This window comes from Sciurus carolinensis, chromosome 5, assembly GCF_902686445.1.
Source record: "Sciurus carolinensis chromosome 5, mSciCar1.2, whole genome shotgun sequence".
NCBI classification, from domain to species: Eukaryota; Metazoa; Chordata; class Mammalia; order Rodentia; family Sciuridae; genus Sciurus; species Sciurus carolinensis.
Genome location: NC_062217.1, coordinates 13,522,548 through 13,549,315, shown reverse-complemented (window position 1 = coordinate 13,549,315; position 26,768 = coordinate 13,522,548). Strand labels below are relative to the sequence as shown.

At 40.1% G+C, this 26,768-nt stretch overlaps 1 protein-coding gene across 9 annotated transcripts in view; it reads left to right on the top strand.

Moving 5' to 3' along the window:
- The window catches only part of Mbnl2 (muscleblind like splicing regulator 2), a 150,038-nt gene that overhangs the window by 42,984 nt on the left and 80,286 nt on the right, over positions 1-26,768 (top strand). For 8 of the 9 annotated variants that reach the window (XM_047552626.1, XM_047552628.1, XM_047552623.1 and 5 more), the window contains exon 2: positions 4,053-4,818. In XM_047552626.1, coding sequence (XP_047408582.1) covers positions 4,645-4,818 — 174 coding nt within the window. In that variant the 5' untranslated portion in view covers positions 4,053-4,644. Of the gene's footprint in view, positions 1-1,336; positions 1,506-4,052; positions 4,819-26,768 lie in introns of all 9 variants that reach the window. The other variant, XM_047552620.1, reaches the window with a different exon arrangement.

Below are 26,768 nucleotides of genomic sequence, written 5' to 3'. Positions count from 1 at the left end.
TCTGTTGGTTGACAGAAAAAAAAAAAATGCAATAGCCCCTAAGATATCACTGTCAACAGAAGTGCAATGTATGTTACGTATATAATTCTGAATTTTCTAGTGGCAATAAGGAGCAGGTGAGATTAATTTTAATAAGATTCCATCTAAAATTAAAAATGCTATCCATTTGTCATGCAATAAATAAGATCTGTATATCATCACATTCTTTTTTCACATCAAGTCTTCAGATTTGGTGTATATTTCACACTTAAGGCTTATCTTAATTTGGATATGAAATTTTCATCAGAAATACTTGACATGTTCAGACCGTATAATAATTACAATAGAAACATAGACTTACATACTCATGTTGGCCCAAACATACCTGAAAGTTTTCAGTAACTGAACTGAGGTTCAGTTTTAAATGAATGAAGAATAAATAAAGATTGACAATGTAAATAATTAGTCCCTCTATTGGAATAGCCATGTGTAGCAGGTGGCAATGTGCCCAAGCCATCGACCTTCTTCCTGGGAACTTACATTCTGGAAGAGCCAGGGTTTACTCAGGTCCGCTCCCTTGATAACATGTCCAGTTTTGGTCTTCCGGTTCTTGACCTGCTGTCCTTACTCATCTCCTTCGGAGGCCTCACCCTAATCTTATTCGAGTCTGCTCTCTCTTCCTGGTTCCCATAGCTCCCTGCCTGTCCTCACTTGTGACGGCGGGAGGGAGGCAGTGCCTTTGATAACCAGACCTTAGGAGAGGAACAGAGAATGAACTGGGAGAAAGAGTGAGTGGATGCTCAAGAGGACACTGGGGACAGGATGCACACCCCTTTCTTCCCAGGGTGTCTTTGACTTACAAGTGACTGGGCCATCGGAAAGCTCTGTTACCCCTGCTCTTAAGTGCAAGTTTATTTTAAAGTTCTATGGGTAGAATCTAAAAATATTGTCCTTGCAGAAGCAGAGAGTAGAATCCTGGTTACCGGAGGCTGGGGCACAGGCGCCAGTCAAAAGATATACAATATCAGACAGGAGGAATCAGTTCAAGAAGTCTGTTGTACGTCATGGTGACTGTAGTTCGTGACAAGGCATTGTACTCTCGAAAATCGCTAAGGGAATAGATTTTAAGTTTTCTCACCACAAAAATACAAGGAGGTAAGAGAAGGCATATGTTCATTGGCTTGAAATCTACAAGGTGCACACATTTCAAAACATCATGTTATACTTGATAAAAACATACTATTTTGTCAAGTAAATAAATAATATTTTTAAAGACACATTTGTCTTGATAGAGTCTGACCCTCTAAATTCTAGTTGGATTTTTATTGTAATTAGAAATCGAAATCTGTTTCTCCAGGGAGGAAAGTATAAGCCGGTGGACTGGACGGAAAGCGATGCCCCTGCGTGGTTTTTCGGAATAGCTGAGTAGCCATTCAGGCCATGTGTGCACGTGTTTGCCTGCTTCCTTCCTACATGTGATGTCTGTCTTTGAGGAAAAGCATGTACTGTGACCTACCTAGGACTCTGTGAGTCGACATGACATTTTGCAAATAGGGACTAACTGTGTGCCGCTCCTCATTGGAAGCCCCCCTATCGATAGTGGCCCATCTGCCCCGAGAGAGGCACAGCGGCTTCCTGGGTGCTGGCTTCTCTCCTCTTTGTTCTCCATGGGGGTTGGAGGCCAGTGAGGCGGTGCGGACACAGGTCCAGGCTGGTTCATGAAACCTGACCCGGAGTGAATTTGACTATTAAGCTCACCTTCTTAAGATCCCTGACTTAATCTCGTTGATGTTGCTGCTGTGAATACCCTGCCAAGCCGACAAGCGGGAGCCTGCCTGGCTCCCTCAGATGTCCTATGATTGAAGTTAGATATGCGTCACAGCTTTCAAGGTTGACGGTTTCCTGAAACGCACTGACGTGTGTGACTTTTACAAACAAGTAAAAGAATCTGGGGATGAAGTAGCATTTCCCACCAGTCCCAAGAGAGTCTTGCTAAATAAACAGTCCATGATCAGATAAGCTGGAGAGACACCACAGGGGTCCCTGCCCCATTGGTGCCTGATGAGACACAGCAGTGCTCACAAGCTGGGGAAAGGCCTGATGCAAAGAAGTCTGTTTGACAGTAGAATTAAGCGGACATAACTTTTTCCACCTTGTATTTGAATACATGCCCAGGATAACTCACATCATGTACATGTGCAAGAGTGAGGTCCTAAATAGAACAAGTTACACTCTATATATATATATAATGGGCCAAAGTAATTCTATCATCTTGTATAACTAAAAAGAGCAAATAATTTTTTTTTTTTTAATAAGCCTGTTTGGCTTCGTTTGACCAGAGTTAACAGAACCTAATTGATCTGGGACCCCCCTCCACAACCCTTTTCCAGGGAACACTTGAGAACCATTTAAGAGTTATCACTCTCCAAACTTACTTTAACTCCAGCATTCCATAAAAAAGAGCATATTTAGATTGTGACTCAATTTAAAATGAAAGAAAACTCAACTAAAACACAGTCACACACCACTTAATAATGTAATACATTCTGATAAGTGCATCATTAGGTGACTTCATCCTTGTGCAAATGTCATAGACTGTCCTTGTATGGACTGGGTGGTCCAGGTTGTCACTGGATGTGGTCTTGTGATGTAATCAAGAGATGTGTTAAGTATGAGATGTTTGAGGCTTCTGGTGGCATAACACAGCATACTGTTTCATAACGAATTTTTTTATAAGTTAACAAAGTATAGTCTATAATGATTAAAGTATAGTATGGTAAATCCATAAAACAGTAACATTGTCATTTATTATCATTATCAAATATTAATGACTGTACATAATTATATGTGCTATGCTTTTACAACTGGCATGCAGAAGGTTCACACCAGCATTATAACAACACATGAGAAATGTCTTAAGAGAGGCAATAGGAATTTTTCAGCTCCACTATAGTATCATGGGACCACTGTGTATGTGGTCTGTTGACTGCAGTGTCATTGTGACTATTGACTTCCAATCTTCACCAAGTTCTCGTTACCCACACATTAAGGTGTACACATAAACTGCTTTATGTATTTGCTCGGATGTCAAGGCCAAGCAAATATATAAGTTGGTTTTGGCATGTGCACTTCCTAAAGATGAGCAACTTTACTTATTCATGCTCGTCTAGGTAATCTTAAATTTTTAATGTTTAATAATTTTTATGATCCTTGAAAAAGTTAAGAGAAGCAAAATGTGCTGATTTTAGAAATCTGAACTAATTACATTTTGTTATAGACATGTGTTTTAACTCCAGCATTCCATACAAAAGAGCATTTAGATTGTGACTCAGTTAAAAATGAAAGAAAATGCCACTGAACTTTTGTTCATTCATTTAGTTATCATTCAATTGGTCAATAAACATTTCTTGAAGCCCTGATAGATATCAGGAGCTAAGGGACTTGGGATACAGAAAAGAAAACTCTCCTAATAGTCCTTACCCTAGGAGTACTCACAGCATGGGCAAAGATGAATATTGAACAGGTACTAGCAGGAGGGGAAGCAGGGAGAGATAAAAGAATAAATATCAGGTGGCTCTTACCTACATCCATCTGGACATTCAGATCTCTGTAAACTGGGAAGAGCATGAGGAATAAGGAGCTCTTGCTTGCATCCAAAATGATAATATCTTCATTACGTAGGAGAGGCACTTCCCAAACCATTGTTTATAGCATCCCCAACAATAAAACCCATGGCCTAAATGTGAAATTAATTGAGAGCCACAGTTCTAATACACTGTTTTGGCGATTAAGCACATTAGATTGAATTGTTTCAGAAGGCCTAATTATTGTGTCTGCCACACTCATCTGTTTGAGTCATTCCTAACTTTTGGACTGCTGCCTAGATCATTCTGCAGGATGGTTTTCGTTGCATGTTCTTCTTTTTTAATGCATAACTTTGCTCACTCTGCTCACACCTCAAAGCTCTAACCTGCACTTTTGCAAATTCTAGAAAAGAGCTAAATAGTTTGTTCAAGGGTCAATGCCACTGAGTTTGGGTATAAGTTAATTTTTTTTTTTATTATGTTTTGCAGGTTCATGATTTAGAAGTGCCTGTGGGAAGTCACTCGTGCTGAAAACTGCGGCCCGGAAGAGCTTTTTGCGTTCACATTTCATTTCTTTATGCTGACGTTATGAGTGGATGAAGATACCTCAGTTGTCTGACTTTGCCAATTGTTTAATTTCAGAGTTTACAAAGGAAGAAGGAAAGGACATCCAGCTAAACTATGAACATCTGAAAGACTTCTTTTCCAGCATCATCTATAGCTGTGAGTGTCAGAAGTAAATATTTTCCCAAGGAGTGCCATGATATTGAAGTCACTTTATTAAAAAGCGGTTGTATCTGCAAAACCGTCAAGAGACTGGGACGTTGAAGGCCAGAGATGACACTGAGAGTGGTTTTATTGCGGCCCACAGTCCTCAGGTGGGGCGTTTTGATTGATGAGTGACTCCTACCGTTAAGTTCTCTCATCACTGTTTCCTGGATTGGACTTCATTAAGCAATTTATCACTTACCTTCAGACTTACATGTGGGAGTTTTCACAACAGTAGTTTTGGAATCATCGGGACTCCGGATTGATTTCACCACTTAACAGACACTAACGGAGCGCACGGCACTCGCTCACCATGGCTTTGAACGTTGCTCCTGTCAGAGATACAAAGTGGCTGACGTTAGAGGTCTGCAGACAGTTCCAGAGAGGAACCTGCTCCCGCTCGGACGAAGAATGCAAATTCGCTCACCCCCCGAAAAGCTGCCAGGTTGAAAATGGAAGAGTGATTGCCTGCTTTGACTCCCTCAAGGTAAGAGAATGTGTTTCATGTGTCGTTTCCACCCCACATCGGACTTCCAAGCAGAATGCTTTATATTGCACTTTTACAGAAAGTTAACGATCACTTCTAGATTCTGTTTTCTTATCTGTGGTGACTTTTGGAAGATTTCCCTCAAATTTGTTCATATCAGACACATGTAAATTTTTTACACATCTATGTTTAAATTAAAAATACATGATGGTGTATTTCTGGTCTGGCATGACAGTCATGTACCCAAGAGTTTTAAATCAAAGTCAGGCTTGTGACAACTGAAGATAAATATTTTATTAACGTTTGATCTTCTGGAGGTTATGTAAAGGTGAAGAAATTGAATGTGTCACTTTCATGTGCCAGTTACTCTGACTTACATCTGGAAGAATTTTCTATGCTTGTGGTTCTCTTTCTTGACCAAGAGCCTCCTAAAATGCTTCTCAACATGGCTTTCACACTCTTTTCAAGATACATTGTGGCTAACAAATTAAATGCACACTTAATGCTTGGGAACCTGCTATCTGTCTGTAAGTTATATAACAAAAGAAATGAATGTGATGCAGGTGACATCCTTGATGAGCTCATGTCTGGTAGGGACGTACATCAGCAAATAACTGCTGTGCAAGAAGAAAGGCACATGCTTTAGAGGAGGAACAGAGAACTCTCCCTAGGGAGTCCACAGAAGCAGCTGGCTTCCGACTGACTGTTTCAAGAAATGATTTGGAGGTCAGTGCACCTGAGTTGTGTACTGAGTCGGGTCGAGTTCCAACTTGAGGAAAAGCAGAAAATTGAATGAATGATCTAGTTGAAAGAAGTAGAATGATTTTGCTCAGAAAGCATTGAGGTTTATTTAGCCCTGAAATTAGGGTGCTTTGAATCCCAGGTTGTCTCAGATTGTCCTAAGGGCATAATGATATTGTTCTTAATAGAACCAAGTACGATAAACAGCTTATAAACAGCTTAATGTTTCCATCTCTGCAAGTCCTCAATAAGCTTACCTAGCAGTTAAAAAAGTTTATTAATGCTCTTGATATATGACTTGAGAACCTTGGAGCTGTGCATTTACACAACAGTGACCTTCACCTCTCCTTGGCTTATTGAAGAAGAAACTGAGCATGTTTCATCGTATGTCAAAAATCATGTCTTAAAAGACTTAAAAATCAAAAAGTGTAACTCTAACTCTTAGAAATGTAAGACTGCAAACATATATTTATGTATCTTTTAAAGGGAAACTTTTCTCTACACTAAAAGCAGAAAAATACATGGATAGCTCAACAGAAGCCTTTTAAAGGTAAAAATTTGACAAATTAGATGTTATCTACATCCTGAGCTGAAATTGTTCTCTTTTTATCATAAAGAGCTTATTAGACTAGACTAAAATGAAAGTGAGTAGATGGAGTAATCACAATTCATATAAACTGTGGCAGTGTAAACTCACCCTATATTAGTATTTATTTTGCCTTTAGTCAAAGAAGTACAGGCAGTCTGGTTTGCCTCTATGATTGTCTACTGTGGGAACATTCACTGCAAAAACAGTTTAGATTTAAAGTGAATCATAAAAGTTTCAAAATACAGAAACAGATCAGAGAGGAGAAATGAAATTTTCGAGTCATCCACAATTCCTTCATTTTATTAATTGAAGATTGGATATTGACTTTTTTATTTTTTATTAGTTTTTTGCGGTGCTGAGGATTGAACCCAGGGCTTTGTGCTTGCAAGGCAAGCGCTCTACCAACTGAGATATCTCCCCAGCCTTTGGATATTGACTATTAATTATCATGATTATTTTTAGTTTCTTAAATCTCTTTATTGTTTAAATCTAGTAGAGAATGTTAGGAAAATATTCCTGACCCATTAAGGCCACATATTTCTTGAATATCAACTGGGTTAAAAGGTCCAGCGAAGGCCTTGATCTGCATAATTCATTACATTTCTGTGAATTCCCCAGAATCATGCTCATTCGAGGAAGCCGGTCCCTAGAGCAAGGATCATGAACAGTGTCATGTTCAGCACAAAAAGTGTGAATCAAGCCATGAGAATATTGAGTACTACTCACATAAACAGGAGCTGTAAAACTTATTTTCACAAGTGTCCAGTAGGCCCATGTTCAAGAGTGGACACATGGTTGGACGTTGCCTCAATTCTTGGTTCACTTTTAGAATTGCAGAATTTCAGCTTACTTCATTTGAATGGGATGTTACAGATTTTTAAAATTGTCAAATTGAAAAAAAAAGTAAAAAGGGTCCATGGGGACAGGAGGCAGTCAGACCAGAGTCTAAACACCTGCTCAGCCACCTCCTGGCCCTGGATTGGGTTCACTGGCTTGAATCACTGCCATATTCACTCTGCAAGGTTGTTTATACAATCAGAAGCCCTCGCAACAGGACCAACAAGATGGAAGAACCAGAATTAGTAGCCAAAAAGAAAAATAATGATGATGATAACTGTGAAACTATTTAACTTCATTACAGGTTGAACACCCCTAATCCATCCATCTGCAATCTAAAATGCTCCAAAATCTGAAACTTTTGATCACTGACATGACACCACATGTAGAAACTTCCAAACGTGACCTCATGTGATGGGTAGTGGTTTAAATATTCTATAATATTATCTTCAGGCCATGTGTGTAAGGCGTTTAAGAAACATAACTGAATTTTGTGTTTAGGCTTGGGTCTATCCATCCCCAGGATATCTCATTGTGTATATGCAAACACACCAAATTTGAACAGCCCCAAATCTGAAACACCCCTGGTCCCGAGCATTTTGGAATTCAGTCTCTGTGTTAAAAGAGACAGTGTTGCTTAGGGGAGCCACAGTACAGCAAAATAGGCCTGGGCTTGGAAGACCAACAGATCTTGATGGATCCTGGCTGGGACTGGCTAGCTCTATCATTTGAGGTAGTTGTTTTTTCTTCTTCACTTCTATTTCCTCTTATGTAAAACTCATATAATTCTCACTTAGTAAGTTTACCGCAAGGACTACCTGGCCTGCTACATCGCAGGTGTTTAACCCAAGATTGAACGTGTTAGGGATGGCAAGGTTGATTCCTTCCCTCGTTATGTAACCCAGTTCAGTCATCCATTGCAGTGAGTGGTTTTAAATAAAGATGGGTCCAACTCTTCATAGGTCCAGACTCAGAATGGACCGATAATCCCCAGTCCTATGAATAATTCACAACATTAAGAGAACTAAGAGTTGAGACAGGTATCATTTTTGTTGTTATATTGCAATATGTTTTCTACAAATGCCATGAGGTATTAATTGGTATTCAAGATTGGGAGAAGAATCTGTCAGCCTGTCAATATAAGGATAACTCACCAGTGAGCTTTTTTTTTTTCTTGTTGTTATCAGTTATTTGTATGTATGAATAAACTTCCCATAAGTACATGCTAGAACAAATGGGGTGTTGGAAGAAATGTGTTGAGATCTTTGGAAAGGGAATTGTGCATGGAAAATGTTTTTATAAAAGAGGTTTTAGAAACATAGAAGAGTTCTTACAGTAGCATTTGTACATTACTCAAAACTTAACAAAATACACATGAGCAAGGAACTCCCACATAGCCGAGACCTTGACCAAGCTAAAAACCCATCTCAGATGCCTCTACCATTTATAAAACATTTCCCCCATAGTTGAAATGTTTGAGATTTTTTCTTTCCAGATTCTTTTTCTTGTAACCAATGGGAATTAATCTGGACTATTTTGCAAACGGAAACATCTGGAAAGAAATACATGAATTAACTTTAATGCCTATTGAGATTAAAGGTTTCATTACCACTTTCATTTCAAATCTATTGGTTTAAACATTCAAATTCAAACTCAGCGTAAGAAAATGAAACCATTTTTTAAATCACACTGCTAATTTGGGTTGAAAACACGTGAAGTATTTGGGGGGAATTATTTAGACACTATTTAGAAATGTAGACACAACATTTCTTAATAAAAATCAGCTCAAAGAAAGACAGCGTGATTCTTTTAACACCTAAATCAGGACGACATTAATGGTGTCTGTGTTGTAGGATCTTCTGGTAGCTTTTCGTCTTGCACAAAGACCAACAGGACAAGGTTGGCCTGGCCCTTGGCACAAATCTGCTTCCGCCCCAACTGCCTGACTTCATTTCTACTTCTGCCCTTATCTGGTCCCTTCCAGGCCCCCTGGATCTTTGATGTCCCTCAATATGCCCAGAGGCTTCACCTCTGGGTGTTTATTCTTGGTCTTTGCTCTCCTTGGAATATTTTTGCCTCAGTTAAATGAACAACTTGTTCCCTCATTTCCTTCAGGCCTCTGATTAAAAAAAAAAGAAAGAAAGAAAAAAAAAAGACCCATTTATTAGTGAAGCTTTTCTGCTACCCTAATTTAAAGAATGGTTCTGCCATTCCTGGGCTCCCTCCCCTCCCCACTTTGCCTTCCTGTTCTCTCCAACACTCTCCAGCACCTGTCATTCTAGAAACTTACCTGTTGATAGGCTTTTATGTATCAGCTTTTTATTCTGATGGACTGTAACTGTGTCTGTTGGGATCCCTGTGGTGTTTGTTCCCAGAGCTGAGGTCAGTCTCATGCATGTAATAGATGCTCAATAAGTATTGGTTGAATGGTAGATCATGTTCATCAGGAAAAGTATCCATGCCTTTCAGACAGGGCTGCAGTTCCTGATTTCAAAGGGATGTGTTGCACTTTAGGGGTGCCCTTCTTATCATAGTCTATGTGATCAACACCCCTGGAATTGTATGGTGCATAACCCATGCAGTAAGGTGCTATGGCCCCATTGTACCCCAGTAGATTTCAAAACCAGGAAGCTCAGTGCAGGAATTTCAAGGTGCAACTCTCAGAGTGTAAGGCAACATTGAAAAATTTTTAATTTGATTTTCTCTGTAGGGTAATTCAAGCTGCACGTGATGGAGAAACTTTTTCCTCTTCTGTTTCTAAAGTTCAAAGATGTAAAATAGAAGTTTGTGCTCATTTAGCTATGGGATGCTGGCTATAGGCTGATGGCAAATAAAATTTAGTCAGTATTTGTGGATGGCAATTTCAAAATTAAAAGTGATATACATGAGGTGTTTTGCAGCAATCACTTGCAGAATTGCTTGAATATTTTCTAAATTACACACCTGATGTGCAAATGTAATCTCAGACAAAATTTTCATTATTGATAGTAATCACTGCAGTCATGTAGAACTTAATACATGTGAATATGGGTTCAAAAATCTGAGCAACCAGACCTGTAATGGTAGAGAAGGAGCCTGAGCCCAGGTATGTGTGACTCCAAAACTGGCACTATCCATTCCCTCCTGCTCACTCCTCCTACTGAATAAATCATTGATGTAATTAATCGTAAAGTTTCTAATAGCTTAATAGCATTCATGTTTAACAAGTTTAGCATATTGAAGTGCAAAAAAAAAAAAATTCTAAAATAGAAGGGCCCAGAAATAAACCTGTTTAGGTTCTAGAAATGTAAATATTTTTAAAAGAGAGAAACTGCAAGAGAAAACAAGGCACATGTGGCATTTATTTCTCTGTCTGCATATAAATATTATGTCATCACTTACTAGATCTTGTTAGCTAAAATGGCCTTGGTCTGAGGTATTGGCAGGTGTCCACCCATGTGATTCTGGAAAGTACTCTCCTGCTGCTGCTTCCCGTGGTGTTCTCCTTCTCCGTTACGTCCTCAGACTCTTCCTGCTTTACCTGTAATGCCACTCACTCTTTCCTTCCCGTGCTCCAGAACTGTGGGCACTCTCTGAGACTGGGGACTGGTCCTTCCTCTTTCTCACCCAGTCATCAGCTCTGCAAATTCAACCGTGTGTGTGTTTAGTTCCCACCCCTGCCATTGAATCCCAGTCTGGGTGTGTACCCTTTATGGCCACCTCCTGAACACCTCCAGAACATCCCCATCTGGATGACCACTGTCACCTTCAGGTCAACAGACCGAAACCCAAACTCCTCACCCTTCCCCTGCCCAAGCCTTCACCCTGCCCGCTCAACGCCTTGTTCCCGAGACCCCAAACTTGACCATGGACTGGACTCCTGGTCTCTCTATTGTTCTCTGGTTCTGGTTGTAGAAGAATACCATCTTGAGGAGTTCATCCAAACTGTGAACTCTTTGCCCAGAAAACGACCTGTAATTACAGCCTATTTCAAACAATCTCAAGATCTTAGGGGTTTCTTGTTCGCAGATAGCAGATTAGGAAACCCTCATCTAAAACGAAGTCATTAACGTGGGACAAGAAGACCAGAGGGTCATCAAAGATACCACTTGGTTATTTCACAGATTTGCCTAGAACCAAGAGTAGCTTTCCTCCTAATACTCATGATATTCTATGCTAAGGAGAAAAGTTTAACTTTCAGGACAGGAGGACCATTGCTTCTATGTAAGAAGAGGTAGAATCAAGTATTTTTTTTTTTTTGCATGTATATGTAAATTTTATTTATGAGTTAATGAGACACAAGCTCCAAATATGAAGCTTAGAAACTAGTATAGGAGTTCATTGTGAAGACAAAAGTCCTCAAGGTCCAAATGCTAGTTATTATCTGTTCATATAATAGATGGTAAGTACACCTCTAACCCATACCAAATGTATAGCACATTATTACGTAATATATTGTTATCAAATCTTGTATATTAGTGACATTAACATGATAAACCTCATAAAAATCATGAAATATTTGGTAAACCAAAGTTATTGAAAGGTAAAGGCAGAAATGATGTAACCAGAAAGAAGTTGCAGACATGTGGATAACCTGAAGATATGGCAGGGGCAGGAAACAAAAAAAAAAAAATCTTTAAAATAATTTAGGAAGGTAAATGGATAGTAGATTCAGAATAGTTTAATCTTGGAACAAATCTCTGTGGAAGCATATCCTGAAATTCTGAGGTTTGGAAAAGTTCTTAGGACTAGATGGTAAATGGTAATGAATGAATAAAGTCCAAATACTTACCAAGAACCCTGGAGTACACATAGCTGTTTTCAATAGTTGACCCATGTGTTCACCTTTCCCTGTCACTTCGCCTGTCAGTCTCCTAACCAAAGTCACTAATATCTGCATGTCACTAAATTTGAGAGAAAGTCATTAAATCTCAACCTGGACGTCTCTGCATGTTTATCCCAGGCATCCCTTGCTCCTTCTCAGAAAGCACGTTCTCCTGGTTTTCCTCCTCTTCCTGACCTCTCTTTAGCATCTTCCTGATGTCCCTTCTTCCTCTGTTCTTCTGCTGGGACTATTTCATGAATAGGTTCTAGCGTAAACAACATTCAAATGCTTCATCTAAGCTTTCTGGCTTGTTTTATTAGGATGGAGTGAGAATGTAAAAGCACTCACAAAACCTAGTGGAGTTTCTTTTAGTATTTTAGAATTTTCTCCCAGTCTTTAAAATCATTTCCCTGCATCTCGGTTTTTTTAATGAAGGTCATTTTTCAGGACTCTCAGAGGTTACAATGTAGTTTTGATAGAAAAAGCCTATCTTTTTGGAAGACATAGTTCATTGGTCTAGACAATATTTAAAATCAATTAAAAATTACAGCAAGCTTAGCTGAGAAACACATAAGTGACTGCCCCATGATTCTTTTGACACTCTGGTCCTCTACTAATTTGCTAGGGCTGCCATAATGAAGTATCAAAGCCTGGGTGGTTTAAAGCACAGAAACTTGTCCTCTCACAGTTCTGGAGGTCAGACGTCCAAGTTGAAGGTGTCAGCAGGACTGGCTCCTTCTGCAGACAGTGAGGAGGCCTCTGCTCCATGGTCTCCCTTTGCTTCTGCTGGTTCACTGGCAGTGTTGGACATTCTTTGGCTTGTGGAAGGATCACCCTGATCTCTGCCCTCATCTTTTCATGACAATCTCCTCGTGCGTGCCTGCCCCACTGTTCCCTTCCGGTCCATGCCAGGCAATCTGTCTCAACTCCAGGTAGCCCTGGTGTCTCTGATTGTGTGTCTCCATTGATTCTGCCATCTCCTGGAATGCCTTCACCACGGTTTCAGAGGTTCAGTCTGTGGTCGACCTGTGCCATTGCTCTAGGCCTGAGATGAGGCAGAACATCAGGGTGAAAACATGAGTGGAGGGAGACTACTCAGCTCTAGGCAGCCGGGAAGCAGAGCGCTGGGGTCAAATTTTGATGCCTCGAGTGAGCAAAGAGATGACTCTCAAGGATCAGGCACCAACCTAAATGTCTCACCTGGGTACAGCGCATACAGCCAGTGGGTGCACCATGCATTTTCCTGGGGTCTCTCTCTCTCCCAGTAAGATGCCTACATCTCACTCTGTGTAATATTGAGAGTTGGACAAGATAATCCCTGTATTCATGTCCTAAGAATGTTATAACGAAGTGTAACAAACCATGTACCTTTAAACAACAAAACTTACTTTCTCACGGTTCTGGAAGCTACACGGTTAACGTCAAGGTGTCAGGAGGACTGTGCTCCCTCTGAATCCTGGGAGGATCTGTCCTGGCCAGTGCAGCTTCTCTAACCCTCACATGCCTTGGCGTGGGGCTGTATCCCTCCAGACTCCTCCTGTCCCCACCTGGCTGTGTTCTTGTGCGTCTCCCTTCATGTCATCTTCCCTCTGTTCGCATCTGCGCCCAGATCTCTCCATTTTGTAGGGACACCAGTTATCTCTCAGGTTAAGGGTCGGCCTTCCGTGTATGTTTTATGAGGACACAATTCAGCTCATAACAATAATATGTAAACCTGAAACACGTTAGAAATCAAACCCCGTGGTCTAATGCAAGCCTCATTGTTGGATTAGGCCAGAGAGATGAGGCAGACAAACCTCCAGAGTCTTGGTACTGAGTAAAAGAAGGAATGGCAGTAAACTGGCATTCTGTGAACACAGCCTGCTGCGGTTAAAAAATAAGAACAGGGGTAAACGATTCATGGGGAAACACGATAACATTTATTTTCACCTAACAATGAATGGAATGTAATATCATTTTTAATTTCCATTACATATTTTAATAATTACACTTGTTTATTATTTACTTTGCCTTTGGCAGTGAGACTGCCCTTTGGTAGTGTGTGTACCAGTTTTGGGAAACTGTTTCTCATTAAGGATGAAGGAGAAAGGAACACTATATTAAAGGATTTGTTTAATGCTCATTTTTTTTTTTCTGAAAGTGGGACTAGCATTCTTTCATTGAAATTTATTTTTACTTAAGAATTTTTAAAAGTACAGTGACACAATAGGAAGCAAAGGTTTAAATAAAAGCTCTGACCTGGGAATCTACCTCTGAGCCCTGGTTTTGCTGGACTTTTTTTGTTTGTTTCTTTTTCACCTCTCTGGGCTCCAGGTGCCTCATCAATAAATACAGTTGGCCCTCCTTGTCCATACGTTCTGCATTTGGGATTCAACCAACCACAGATTGAAATATTTGAAAAAAAATATATAGTAACTATATACATTCAGTATAACAACTATGTACATAACATTTACATTGCATTAATGATCATAAATAATCTAGGGATGATTTAAAGTATACAAGTGGATGCATAGGTGATAAGAAAATACTATATCATTTTATAGAAGGGACTTGAGAATCCAAGGGTTAGCCTCTGAAGGTGATCCTACAATCAATCCCCCATGAAGAGGGATGCCTGTGTTGTTAGTTTATTCATTCATTCGTCCATCCTGTCTTTAACTAAACAAGAGTTGCAAACTACAAAGGAGCAGGAAACATAATATGATACGAACCAGGGACTCACCTCTCAGCGTTGGGGAGGCTTTGGGGGTTGTTGGAGTTGCAGAGAAATAATAGACGAACACATGCCACCCCTAAAGATGGCAGTTGTTCCCTGCTATAGCTGCGAGATATTTCAGGTGACTTTTAAGAGTCAGAGTTCTGAATTTCAATGAGAAATTCCCCGATTTCTGAATCTTGACAATCCATTAAAATATTTTCAAGCCTCGGAGTCCAAACAAAACACCTTCACGGCGTGCATTCAGTCAGTGGACTGCCACAGTGACCTCTGAGATAAACAAATAAATACCAACCATGCAACAGGCAGTACTAAACACCAGGTCTGTGACCGTGGAACCGCTCTTCCCGTCAGTAGGGATCACTGTCCCCAGGCATCTTGGAGCCCTTTATTCAGACTTCTTTGGCAATTCTTTCTTGTCTAGGTTTCCCCTTGACTCCCTGGCTCCTCCTCCGTCTCTCCTCCTGGATCCTCCTCCTTCTCCCCCCCCCCGCAGGGGCCAGTCCTTGAGCATCTCTGATCTCCCCACATCCACAGTGGATGACTTCCTGTTCATCATGCTTGTTGAAAGCCTTTGGACTTGCTGACCCACCTGCCAGAAAACTGGACTCCCTGGATGACCTCATCTGATGCAGTGACCACACTGTTTTCCAGCTGCTTTATGTTTCCTAATTCCAGCTCCACCCCTGAACCCACCCGCTTTGTTCTGGACTCTCGTATCCCATTGCTTACCTGACATCGCTGCTCCTGTATTTAGGTGACATATCAGATTCAGCGCACCCGTGAACGACTTCCTGATTTCCCATTCTCCCCTCTATTCTCAATGTTCCTGTTTTCAGCAGATGCCACCATGTATTCCGTTGATCAAGTCTCGCCCCTCAAAGCCCAGCTTGATTCTTCCTTTAGCATTAGTGCGTCTCTAACCCATCATAGTCCTGTTCCCTCTGTCTTCACATAGACGTCCTGAATTCGACCAATTTTCATCATTTCTTCTATGACCACCATGGTGTCTCATATGGACCATGTCTCTAGCCAGAGGACTTCATCTCTTCAGTCCCTTCCTCAGTAGACAGAGTGAGCCTTTTAAAGCATAAGTCATGGCATGTCACTCTCTTGCTCAAAACTTTCCAACAGTTTCCATTTCATTCTTGAAATCCAGAGACCCTTAAAGCCCCATCTGGTCTGTCCCTGCTGTATTTCTGGCCCCATGGTCTCCCCACTCTCCCATCACCGCTGTGACCAGTCCTAGGGCCTGTTGGCTCTGCAGGGACTTTGCACAGCTTTCCCCTGCCTCCGGGGTGCTCTTCCCAAGTGACTGTGAGCCTCAGTTCTTCACTTTGCCCGGTCTTAACTTAAATGTCAGGCATCTACCCACAACGGCACCACAGCACTTACCCTTGCCTGGCGTTGCCCACCTGTGTGTTTCTCCTTTATCTACCTCGTCCCTTGGGAAGAGGTCAAGCTGTGAGGCAGGGACCTCATGCCAGGACCCCACACCTGGCCACTAGGAGATGCACCATCTTCTTTGCATGGAATAAATATATTCTTAAATCCTAAACTTTAAAATACAACTGTTCCAATAATTTATTTGTTCTAATTAGTTCTGCGTGACAGGAGAACGCATTTTGACACATCATACATACATGGAGTATAACTTACCATTCTTTTGGTTGTCCATGGCGTAGAATCACACTGGTTGTATAGTCATATATGTACATAGGGTAATGATGTTAATTTGCTTCTCTGGCTACTTATTACTTGATTTCTCCCATTAATTTACAGACAGAAAAACATGGCTGTTAAAGGCTTTGTACAAATGGGGTCTTTGGTTTACAACTCAAAGGTGTTTCTCAGTCATGTCCATGTTTACAGCTGTCCTAACACATGGAGACTGGTCACAAGTGTCAACTAGAGGCTATTAAAATTCACAGAGCAGCTGTTGGACCATTATGGCCAACTCTACAGTTCCGTTGGCCACAGTCAGATTCTTATGTTTGAGAGTTTTCACTAATCTGTTGTAAAATAAGGACTCAGAAATATGTTTTTCCTATGAAAGTAAATACATTCAACTTAAAAGTTATTTTTAGTTCTGAGATTGTTGCTTCTTGTTTTTCCAGTTATCATAATATCCCTTTCTCTTATAATGGGATTGTCTTAGATGAGCTTCATTGTTCTTTTTCCTTAATTTCCTTACCCCGCAAAGGAAAAGTGGGCAACCATAGTGTCAATTTCTTACCCTTCTTCTTAGGGACTTACTGTTCCTTAAGATTTAAAAGCATCCACCTCTTTCCTTTGAGTCACATACACTGAATGGGAATAAAGTCCTTCTTAATCTACACATTACCTGAGGGGACTCTGGAAATTCTCCAGTTCTTTCTCTGCTAGCCAATGAGGACAGCTTGATCCGTCGTATAAGCTTATAAGGGTGGGGGAGGGAAGGACCCCATCAGGGACCTTGAGACAGCGAATCTGTTCATTTCAGTGTACAAGCCTAGGTTCCCAGGAAACCTGGGGCCTCTGTCAAACAATGCCAAAGTCTACACCATGGCGGGGGCAAACCCTGGGGCTGTAGAGACTAGGCTTGCCCTGCAGGGGCTACATCAACCATGAACCTCATCTATTTCACAATTTCCCCCATGAATTGACCCTGCTAATACTAAATAGCATATTCTTTCCACTTGGTTTGATTCAGTTTCTTCCGGCTGAGAGATTATACTGTGGTGTGTGTTACCTCTCTCTCAGCACGGTTGTAACCAAGAATAGGAATGATACTCTAAAGACAAGTCCTCCCCCTGACCACTGACCTTTGGGTTTCAGAGAGTGTGTAGATGTTGACATAGGGTATTTGTAATCAAACTTACCTAAGCCATCTATCTGACCAACCAGCCTTTTAGGGATATCACCCACAAGACCACTTTCTTAGTACTGAGATCATATACCCCCTTGAATATTCAGTCCTATAAAAGATGAGATATTTCCAGGGGAAAGAAAAAAAGAAAATGACCCCGAGACCTTAATATAGTTAAAGCAAAACAAAATGGCTAGATCTGTTAATATTTCACTAAGTTATTCTCATTTTACTGGAAGATTTCTTATTCTTTAAACAAATATAATGTCTAATTTTTGACTGAGGGATGTGATTGCTAAGGTACAATAGTATCAATCATAAGATAAAAGCTTACTTGTTGAAAAATAGTATGCAGAACATGTAGGTTTCTTTTCTTTTTTAATGTCCATCCAATTCACTTCTCATGCTGAGGAATACTTCAAGCGCTCCTAGCCCTTAGTAAAATCATTAATGGCACCAAAGAGATAATTTCCACACCTGTCATGAAACTAAGCCTTGACCCAGATGCTCAGGATCTAAAATTAATCAGTAGCAGCCTCATTTGGGACAGTTAATTCACACAGCCTCTCTTCCGTTCCCACCGGGCACCCAACTGTTTAATAGGAGCTGTGATATTTGAAAAATATTGGGATAACAGAATTCTTAATGAGGAATTCCAGTAGGTGCAGTATTTTCTGAGTGGTGCATAAAGCCAAGGAGAAAGAAACTTCACTTTCTAGAGAACTTTAAGTTCCTTTATTCATATAGTTATTCTGCAAAGAATCATGGAGCCATGGGAACCACCAAGCACTGTGTTTGGAGCCTCAACAAGAGACAGGGACCTCATTTTCATTTAACTGGAGGTCCAGTTGGGGAAAACAACACCATTGTCAGCAAAGGGTTACCGTAAGTCAGAATGGAGACCAGGCCTAAGGATCCCCAAGTGGACAGGCCAGTTGGGGCCTTGTCTGTAACTTCAAATTTGATTTGCAAACAGAAGCAAAACTTGGCATGAGCTCTTTCTCATAAAAGCTTATGTTAAAAAAATGGAATTTAAGTTCAACCAATCAGAATCAACCCACAGACTGATAATTATATAAGCAGAGCAGACCAAATAAGACAACTGTATAATTATAACCAATCAAGTGTTTGCTTTTCTGCCCTGTTTGTCCCATAAAGGCTGCCCCCACTGCCTTCCCTCAGTGGAATTCCTGACCACTTTTGGGGTGGAGCTGCCCAACTCGTGAATCACTGTTTGTTCAAATATTCTTTAAAGTTTTAGTGTGGCTCAGTTTACTTTTTAACAAAAACTAATAAAATAATCACAGTTTATCCAAAGTACTACTCATTCACAAAACACTGAGTGTCCATCCACAGTGTGACCGGCATTGGGCCGGGCTCTGGAAATAAAGTATGTTATAAAAATATTCTATATTGAGTTCTGCTGACCTCATGGGGTTTTCATTCCAATGGGGGTGATCAAACAGCCTGCTTCCCCCCAAATTAGTTATTTCCCAGCTGTGAGAAGTGGAATATGATATTCCAGTAGAAAGCCATGTGATGGAGGAGGACTTTATGCAGAAAGCATAGCTGGGACCCTGAAAGTGTTTGCCAATTCCAGGGAACAAGAGGCCTGAGACGGTGACTAAGAGGAAATGCACGCATTTGTATCAGATGTTCCGCACTAAGATTCGAGCAGAGGGGAGGCAGGCCCTAATTTGTGTTGTGGGAAGGCTACTCTACCTCTTAGTTCAAGAGGTGGCTGGGCCAGGACATCAGTTCCCATTGGACTTTGTATCTTCCAGGTTACTGACAGTGACCCCTGGTTGGGGTGCTGGTGGCAGAGATAGAAAGACATGGATGGATTTAAAATGAATTTCGGAGGCAGATTTCTTAGGAGAGATGAACTATGATGAGTTATTAAAAGGATCAGTTAATACCCTCTGTTGTTTACCTTCAGGTCATCTAGAACATTGCTGGAAGAGGAATCTGCCCTTTCCTCTTAAGAGTGCATCTCTCATAGTTCTTTTATTTTGTTGGCCACTTTATTTATTTATTTATTTGTTTGTTTATTTATTTATTTATTTATATTTTCTGGTGCTGGACATTGAACCCGGGACCCTGCACTTGTTAGGCAAGGGCTCCATCACTGAACTGCCCCCCTCAGCCCTGGTCACTTTATTCTCAAACGTTCTCAAAGGCTGTTTGTTCTCTCTGGGGCCACTCAGGGGCTGGGCGTACAGCAGAGGAAGAGCCTGGTTTATTATTCAAGTGGACTTAAGTATTGGACTGCTCATATATCAAAATCCTTCTAAATCTATCTTATATAATTGAAGTTCCCATTATTTTTGGTTTTTCCTTGGTCAGGTCTTGCAATTCAGTTGAATCTCATTAACTTTTCCTTAAACATTTTGAACAGAGAGTCCTGTTTGATATTTTGTTTTCCAGAATTATTTTTTATTTCCAATTTTAATCTTAAATAAAAATCTCCCCAAATTTCCAAAGTCTGTACTTAAAACACAAATAACCTCCTGATAAGCAGTTAATTTTTTAATTTTTCTACATATTTTTGAAAATTATGTTCATCCTTTCTTTTTATTAGATCTTTATGGTTATACATAGTAGTTGGGTTCATCCTGACACACTCAGACCTGCGTGAAAATTAATTTCAGTTCCTGATCATCCATTTTAAGTTCTTCATGATTTATATTTTTCTCAGAATTTTTTGTTTCACCAAGATTTTTAATCACTCAAAATAATTTATTTTATTCTGTTATAAGTCAATCTGCTTTCTAAATATTATTAAATGATAAGTTATTTATTTTCCTTTTATTTTTTGAATCAAATTTGCCAGTAATGTGCCTGTTCTCTTGAAGAACCTGTGCTGGTCTTAAGTGTAGATTTTGCAAAATTATTTCCCTCTTTTAACTTTCTTTTTATTTTTTACATCTATGTTTATTATTTTCTTTCCCCATCTCTTTGTCTTTTCCCCTAAATTCTGAGTAGGATATTTAGTTCTGTTCTCATAAGTCTTTTTTCTTTAAAACTTCTAGGACTATGAATCTACTAATAAAACAGCTTTGGCTGCATCTCAAAGCTTTTTGTTAAATGATGTTCTCACAGTTTTTATGTTCTAGTTTGCTTAACTGGATATTTATATATACAACTTTTTCTAAAATACCCAAGGAAGTAATTTGGCATGTTTTTATCCTTCAAAGTTCCATTATTAGTTTCTAATAACATTTTTTTATTAAAATAATGAAGTTGTACAATTTTAAAGAAATGTACTGAAATATATTGTGGTCCTGATTATGATCAGTGTTTTGTACATGGCCTGTGACACCTGAGAAGATACATTTCTTCTTGTGAAGGAAAAAGGTTGTATCAATGTGTAGGTATTTATTCAAACATTAATTAATTTGAGTGCTTTATGTGCACAATTACTTATTTTTGTTTCCTGGAACTGCCAGAAAATTATAGTATTTCAAACAATTTTAATAATATTCCCCTGTTTCTAACAACTTTCATTTCCACAGAATGATCCCATACTATTCTGTACTTTGTGTTTGTTGGCTCTCAGGGCATCTGTAGGCCTTGTATCAACATGTATTTAACCCTTTGTCCAGTTCGTTCTTTAATATGAGTATACTGCACTTGCTTTTTTCTTTGTGTTTTCCTGACATATCCTGTTTCATTCTTTATTTTCAGCTTTACTCTACACATTTTTATCTCATGGAAGCATCATTTTTTGATTTGAACTTTTAAATTGGAATTGATCGTGCAGTCAATTCTATGTAACTATGTAAGAGACCTTTGGATCCTCACTTTGGAGCTTTTTCAGGTGCCAGACAGTCTAGGTGAACATCATTATGACAGGTGATAGAACTGCACCCACAGAAGTAGAATTCATTCACCTCTGGCTTTTTTGGTTGGGCTGAAAGCACAGATATTAATAAATGAATGACCATATTCCCACAGTGTGCTCTTGTGGGCGACTGCCTTGCGTGTCTGAAGGGGAGATTGGAGGAAGGGAGACTGCCCTTGCAGCTCTGTCTTATCCATCTGGTAGCAGGCCCCAAGCCTCCTCGAAGGACATGTCTTCAATCTCCCCAATCTTCAGCATTCTAGCGGTGTTCCTGTATCTGCCTGTATTTGTCTGTTTTTTTCCCTTTCTGCCTCCAAAAACCCTTCACCAGTGAACCAATGACTGTTGAATATTGTGCCATATTCCTCAGGAGAGACATGGGAACATAACACTCAGTACTTGTTTTTAGAGTTTTATAAACCACGTGAGGAGACACAGAGCCATGCAAAAATAGTAACTAAATATTAAACTTTTTGGTACTAATTATTAGTTGAAGAAACTTTTTTAAGAAAAGAGATAAATGGATCAACTGCAATAGGCATCTGACCAGTGTTGTGCCACGGAGCTTTCTGGTCTAGGTAGACTTAGCTAAAATGTTGTATACCCTGTGTCAGTGGCTCCCAGAGATGATTCCTTTGGGGACTTTTGGAGGTATCCATTCAGCAGCTCTGGAGATGGATCCTAGGCATCTGTATTTTTAGAAGCTCTAGTGATTCAGACACATGGCCAAATTTAGAAAACATTACTTTAAATGATCTCATCACATCTGAAACTGTTCTTATGATGCATAAATCTATTATGTATCCCTGAAGTTCTTACTGGAAGTTTCCGTTTGTCTTACGAGGATCAAATAAGGCACAAAACAGCTATGCTAACTCACAGATAGCTTTTTCTAAGTCAGGATAAAAAAAGATCAGGCGCCTGCCCACACCCTTTGACTTCTTATTCCTGTGTCGGTTTCAATTGTAGTGTCCAACAATGCAACAGCCTGCAAGTCATTAACTGTCACTCTAAACTAAATAAACCACAACCAATCCAAGCTACTGCCAATTGAAGCATTACGGTGTCATTCATTGGAAGGGGAGAACAGTCAGTATTTGAGAAAATGGAATTGAACCAATGAACTGGATATGTTTACTCTGCTGGAAAAAAAAAAAAGGGATTCGGGGAAAACATGAAGCCTTCTCCACATATATTCAGTATTGAAGAGGAAGTATAATTTGCTCTATGTAAAGAACAGGACCAACATATGAGGTCTGTAGGCAGGCACATCTTTGTTCAATATGAGAAAGAAGCATGCAAACATGCCTTGAGGAATAAAAGTTCCCAGCTCAGGAACTGCTCAAATAGATGCAAGTCTGGAATTGATCTTCGGCTTAAGTGTCTTTTTAGGTTTCTTCTATGCCAGAGATAACTGAGAGACAGTCCCATGCAGAATTAATTACTAACACGGCCAATCCTAGCTTAGCAATACAAGTTTTCCCTGCTGTCAGTGTTGAAATATTTGGTTGCCTAGCAACCAATAAATATCTGTGATGCATCAGAAAATCATTAGTTTGTGTCCGAATCAATTGTGTGGTTCCTAACACCACACTTGGTTCATTGCACTCACGACAAGGATTCCCATTAGAGCTTGTTACATATCAACATGGTGTTGAGCTGCCACTGGTTCCGACCTAAACTTTATCAAACACTAACCAGCTGGCCAGCTCAGCCATGTCCCCTGCACACAATAGAAAGAGAGGTTGGATCCGGGCAGATGACAGGAGGAGATGGTAGGGCAAAATTTCAGTCTGAGGATCTGTAAAACTGTTAAATACAGTTAAATCTGGCGGAGTTCTTGGAGTGATGGTACAAGTTTAATCATGAACTCTTCAACTTTGGAATTCTGTGAATTTTTAATATGTGACTAATGCCAGCATTTAAGGTATAGAACAAAGTTTAAATACATAGCATACTTAAGTCATAATGTTCCATTCACAGTCTCCTAGGAAACCAGCAAAATATATCTGGATAGTTTAAAAGTTTGATCTCATTTATAAAGGGCTGCTTTATATTACAAGAACCAAAGAACTGTTATTTGTCAAACTTCCATATTAAACATCTGCCAAGATATCTTATTAGGTTTTCTTAGTAATAATGACTCAGAGCCTAAGATAAACCATGGAACCTGTCAGATTCTATCCACACTAAATAATGGAGACGTTCATTTCCGTTCCTTTGTTTGATCTCTCAAACCCAAATCATAATTTTTAAAAAGTGATTGATTTTGATTAATTTCTCTTTCCCCATGAAAGATTTAGAACTGCTTTAGGTAACTTTTTTATTAGCCAGTCCAAGACATTTGTGCTACGATATAATTAATCACATTTTTAATGAAAATGATGGCATATTAATTGGTAATTTTGGGATGAGTGTTCTTCCTAATTACTTATTAACCTTTAAATCAGATATACACAAGGGAACAGAAAAAGATTCATGTCTTTGAGTATCTAGAAGCTTTTTCAAGGTGCTTTTATAAAAAGAATCCAGAGAAACACTTTCCCCCCTCCCAGAGGAAACTTAAGATTATATCGGGAGTGAAGTGCGGTTTGCTGCTGAACACATTAATATGCTATACAAGTTTTCAGTGTATCTATTCTTGGCACTTCAGTGACTCATCATTAATAGAAGTATGGTTTAATAAGATAGTAGAAATGATGCTCTCAAACTTTCTTTATCACCTAAATTTGTAACTAGTTGCAGAAGGTTCTGAAAAGAGAAAAAAAAATACTATTATTAGTTGAGATGGTTTAATTGAATATTTCCATACACGTAGTAGAAAATGCGGAAAGCTAGACCCATGGATTTCTTGACCCACAGGTCAAGTCTGACTTTGTGGAGATGAGGAAGGTTCCATAGAGGAGATGTGCATTGAACCCAGCTCTTTGCTGTTTAAGCGGTCGGTTGGCGTGAATGGTTGAACTTCAACCAGAGGAAGAGACAGAGAAGTGGATTTTGGAGGCGATGAGTCCGGTTTTGTTCTCTCTGTTGAGAAAGGGCATTCCCCTCTGAGCCCTGGTCCTGCTGTCTCTGAGTCCGTCTGGCCTTTCTGTCTACATGGCACTGTCGTTACTATTTGAAGGTCAAAGTTGCCTTTTCATTTCCTCTCGAGATTCATTTTCTACCCATGCTTTACGCCTAGGCCTTAGCTCTGTTAGCTCTTCTACTTTCTCCCTTCATGCATTTACCAAGCGGGAATTTATTAAGGGCCCCATATGTACCAGGTTATGCTCTGGCATCAAAAGCACAACAGTGAAGGTGCCGTTCCTGCCTCCGAGTCTCAGAGTCTGCTGAGAGATCAAGACGGTATGGGGTAACTGCCCTACAGCGTGATGAGTACCAGGAAGGAGATCTGTGAGCCCCGGAGCAGGGTTCACCTATGGCCAACTCAGACCTGGAGTTGAGGGACATTAGGGAAAAGGTGCTGTTGGACCTGACTGGGAGCATGGGGGTGGGAATGGACGAGAGGGGGCAACAGACATCACTGACTGCCTTCTCCGCCTCCATGAAGCCACCTGTTCTCTCAGCCACCAACCTCTACTCTTTTGTCTCTCCATCTCTGTTAGAACAGTATTTGCCTGGGGAGTTGCCCTGGTGAGGGCCATCCATCAAACAGGAAAGAATAAGACACCCCTTCAGAGCCCTGCTGCAAGATGACAAAGGGGTCCAAATATCCTTCCTCCCAGTGTGGTTTGCCTTCTGGTTCCAGGAGGTCTGCATGCAATTAGACCAGGTGATGACGGGGACCCTGTATGTCATTCCCCACAAACCAACATTTCCAAAAACCAGATGAAAAGACAAGATACTGAATTACAGAGAAGCAACACATAGATAAATACAAATAAACAAACATCTAAATAAGCAAATATAGAAATAAATAAAAGAATAAAATCATCTTTGAAAGGAAAGGAAGAACAGATAAGAAAGAAAAGAAAAATAACAATAATAATCAAAGCTGCATTTGCTATTCATATTTCATACATGATGGACGATTTCAGTGTATCCTATGTAATCCATAAAATAATTCTGGAAAAGAGGACATTAAAAAAAATCAACTCCTGGAACAGCATTTGGCACCAGGTAGGAATTCAATTCAGTAACTATGTCTTGAATAGAAGAACTCTATTTTCTTAGAGGACATTCCCCCTCCAGGGCAGGGATCTGGTTTTGCTCTAGCTCATCTCCTGAGCACCTGGAGTGGAGGCTGCTACGTGGTGGCCTGCTCTACCTGAAAGACAAAGACACAGGAGCTCAGCGGGATTCAGTGTCTTATGCAAAAACCACTCCTAAGCTGGGAGGACTTGGGACTTGTTCAGAAGTCCACCTATGCTCTTTCTCCCTCTCCACACACCAGCCTGGCCTTTCCGCCCCCCTCTGCACAGTCTCTCTCTAATTATCTCAGGCCGCTCATATTCCAGAAGCATTTTTTCTGTCTATAACTCACCAGGAAGGTTCTGTTTGAAGGACCTACACAACAGCATGCACTGGTGAATAGTTAGCACATACCTATTAGAGTGGGGCGGATGGGTGTTTACTCCTCCTGTCTGTGCTGGAAACCCTCTAGAGGAATGCGCTGGCAGAGGAATTGCTTGTCCCCGGCTGTGGCAGTAGGGCTTCAGCCCTGGAGACTGTGCAGTTGATTCTTAACAATGTGAACAGACTTGCTGATGCATTAGAGCTTGAGCGTCTTCATGATCTCCCAAGGTCATGTGGCGACCTGGTCTGCGTAGGCGGCCTGTAATCCTGAGTATAATGAGCATAATGAAGCAAGTTACGTGGAGGGCACCTGGCTGGCTTGGCAGGAAGGCAGAAGGAAAAGAAGGGGGCGTTAGGAACTGCAGGGTTGGGACTATAAGTTGTTGTGCTTGCCTGAGAAGTTCAAGTGTCTCAGAATGCCACGAAGCATGGACATTGATGGTTTTGGTAGCTTATAGTACCAGAGGCTAGCTACTTTCATTTTTCTGGTTTTATTCTTTCTGTAATAATCCCTATTTTCCCATTAGCTGGATAGAATGTAAAAATTTCTAATATTGATAGTGTTACAGGGAATTATGCAATTCTCGTGCTATGGAAGTTTAAATAGATGTAGAATTTTTGAAAAACTTTGTAAATATATGTTGTATTCTCAAATGCTTTCATTATGCAAACCAACCCTTTCATTTCCGATGTTTATTATAGGGAAATGCCTGTGTCTGTGCACAAAGAGACATGGACATGAATGTTTATGTCAGTGACATTAATAAGAGTGTAAAGTAAAAAAAGCACAAAGCTAATCAATAAAGTAATGCAGGGAGGAAATTGGTTAGAAGAAGTATGGTTTATCAGTACTGGATACTGTGAAATACTATGTGGTCTTAAAAAATAAGGTAGAATTACTGATTGTGTCTATGTATCTATCTATCTCTCTGTGTTATTTGTCACCTATAGCAAACACATACCCATAAAACTTGTAAAAAATCCCCCAATATATTATTTTAAAACTCACTGTAGTATTTTGTACACTATTATGTGTTTGTAATTGAAATA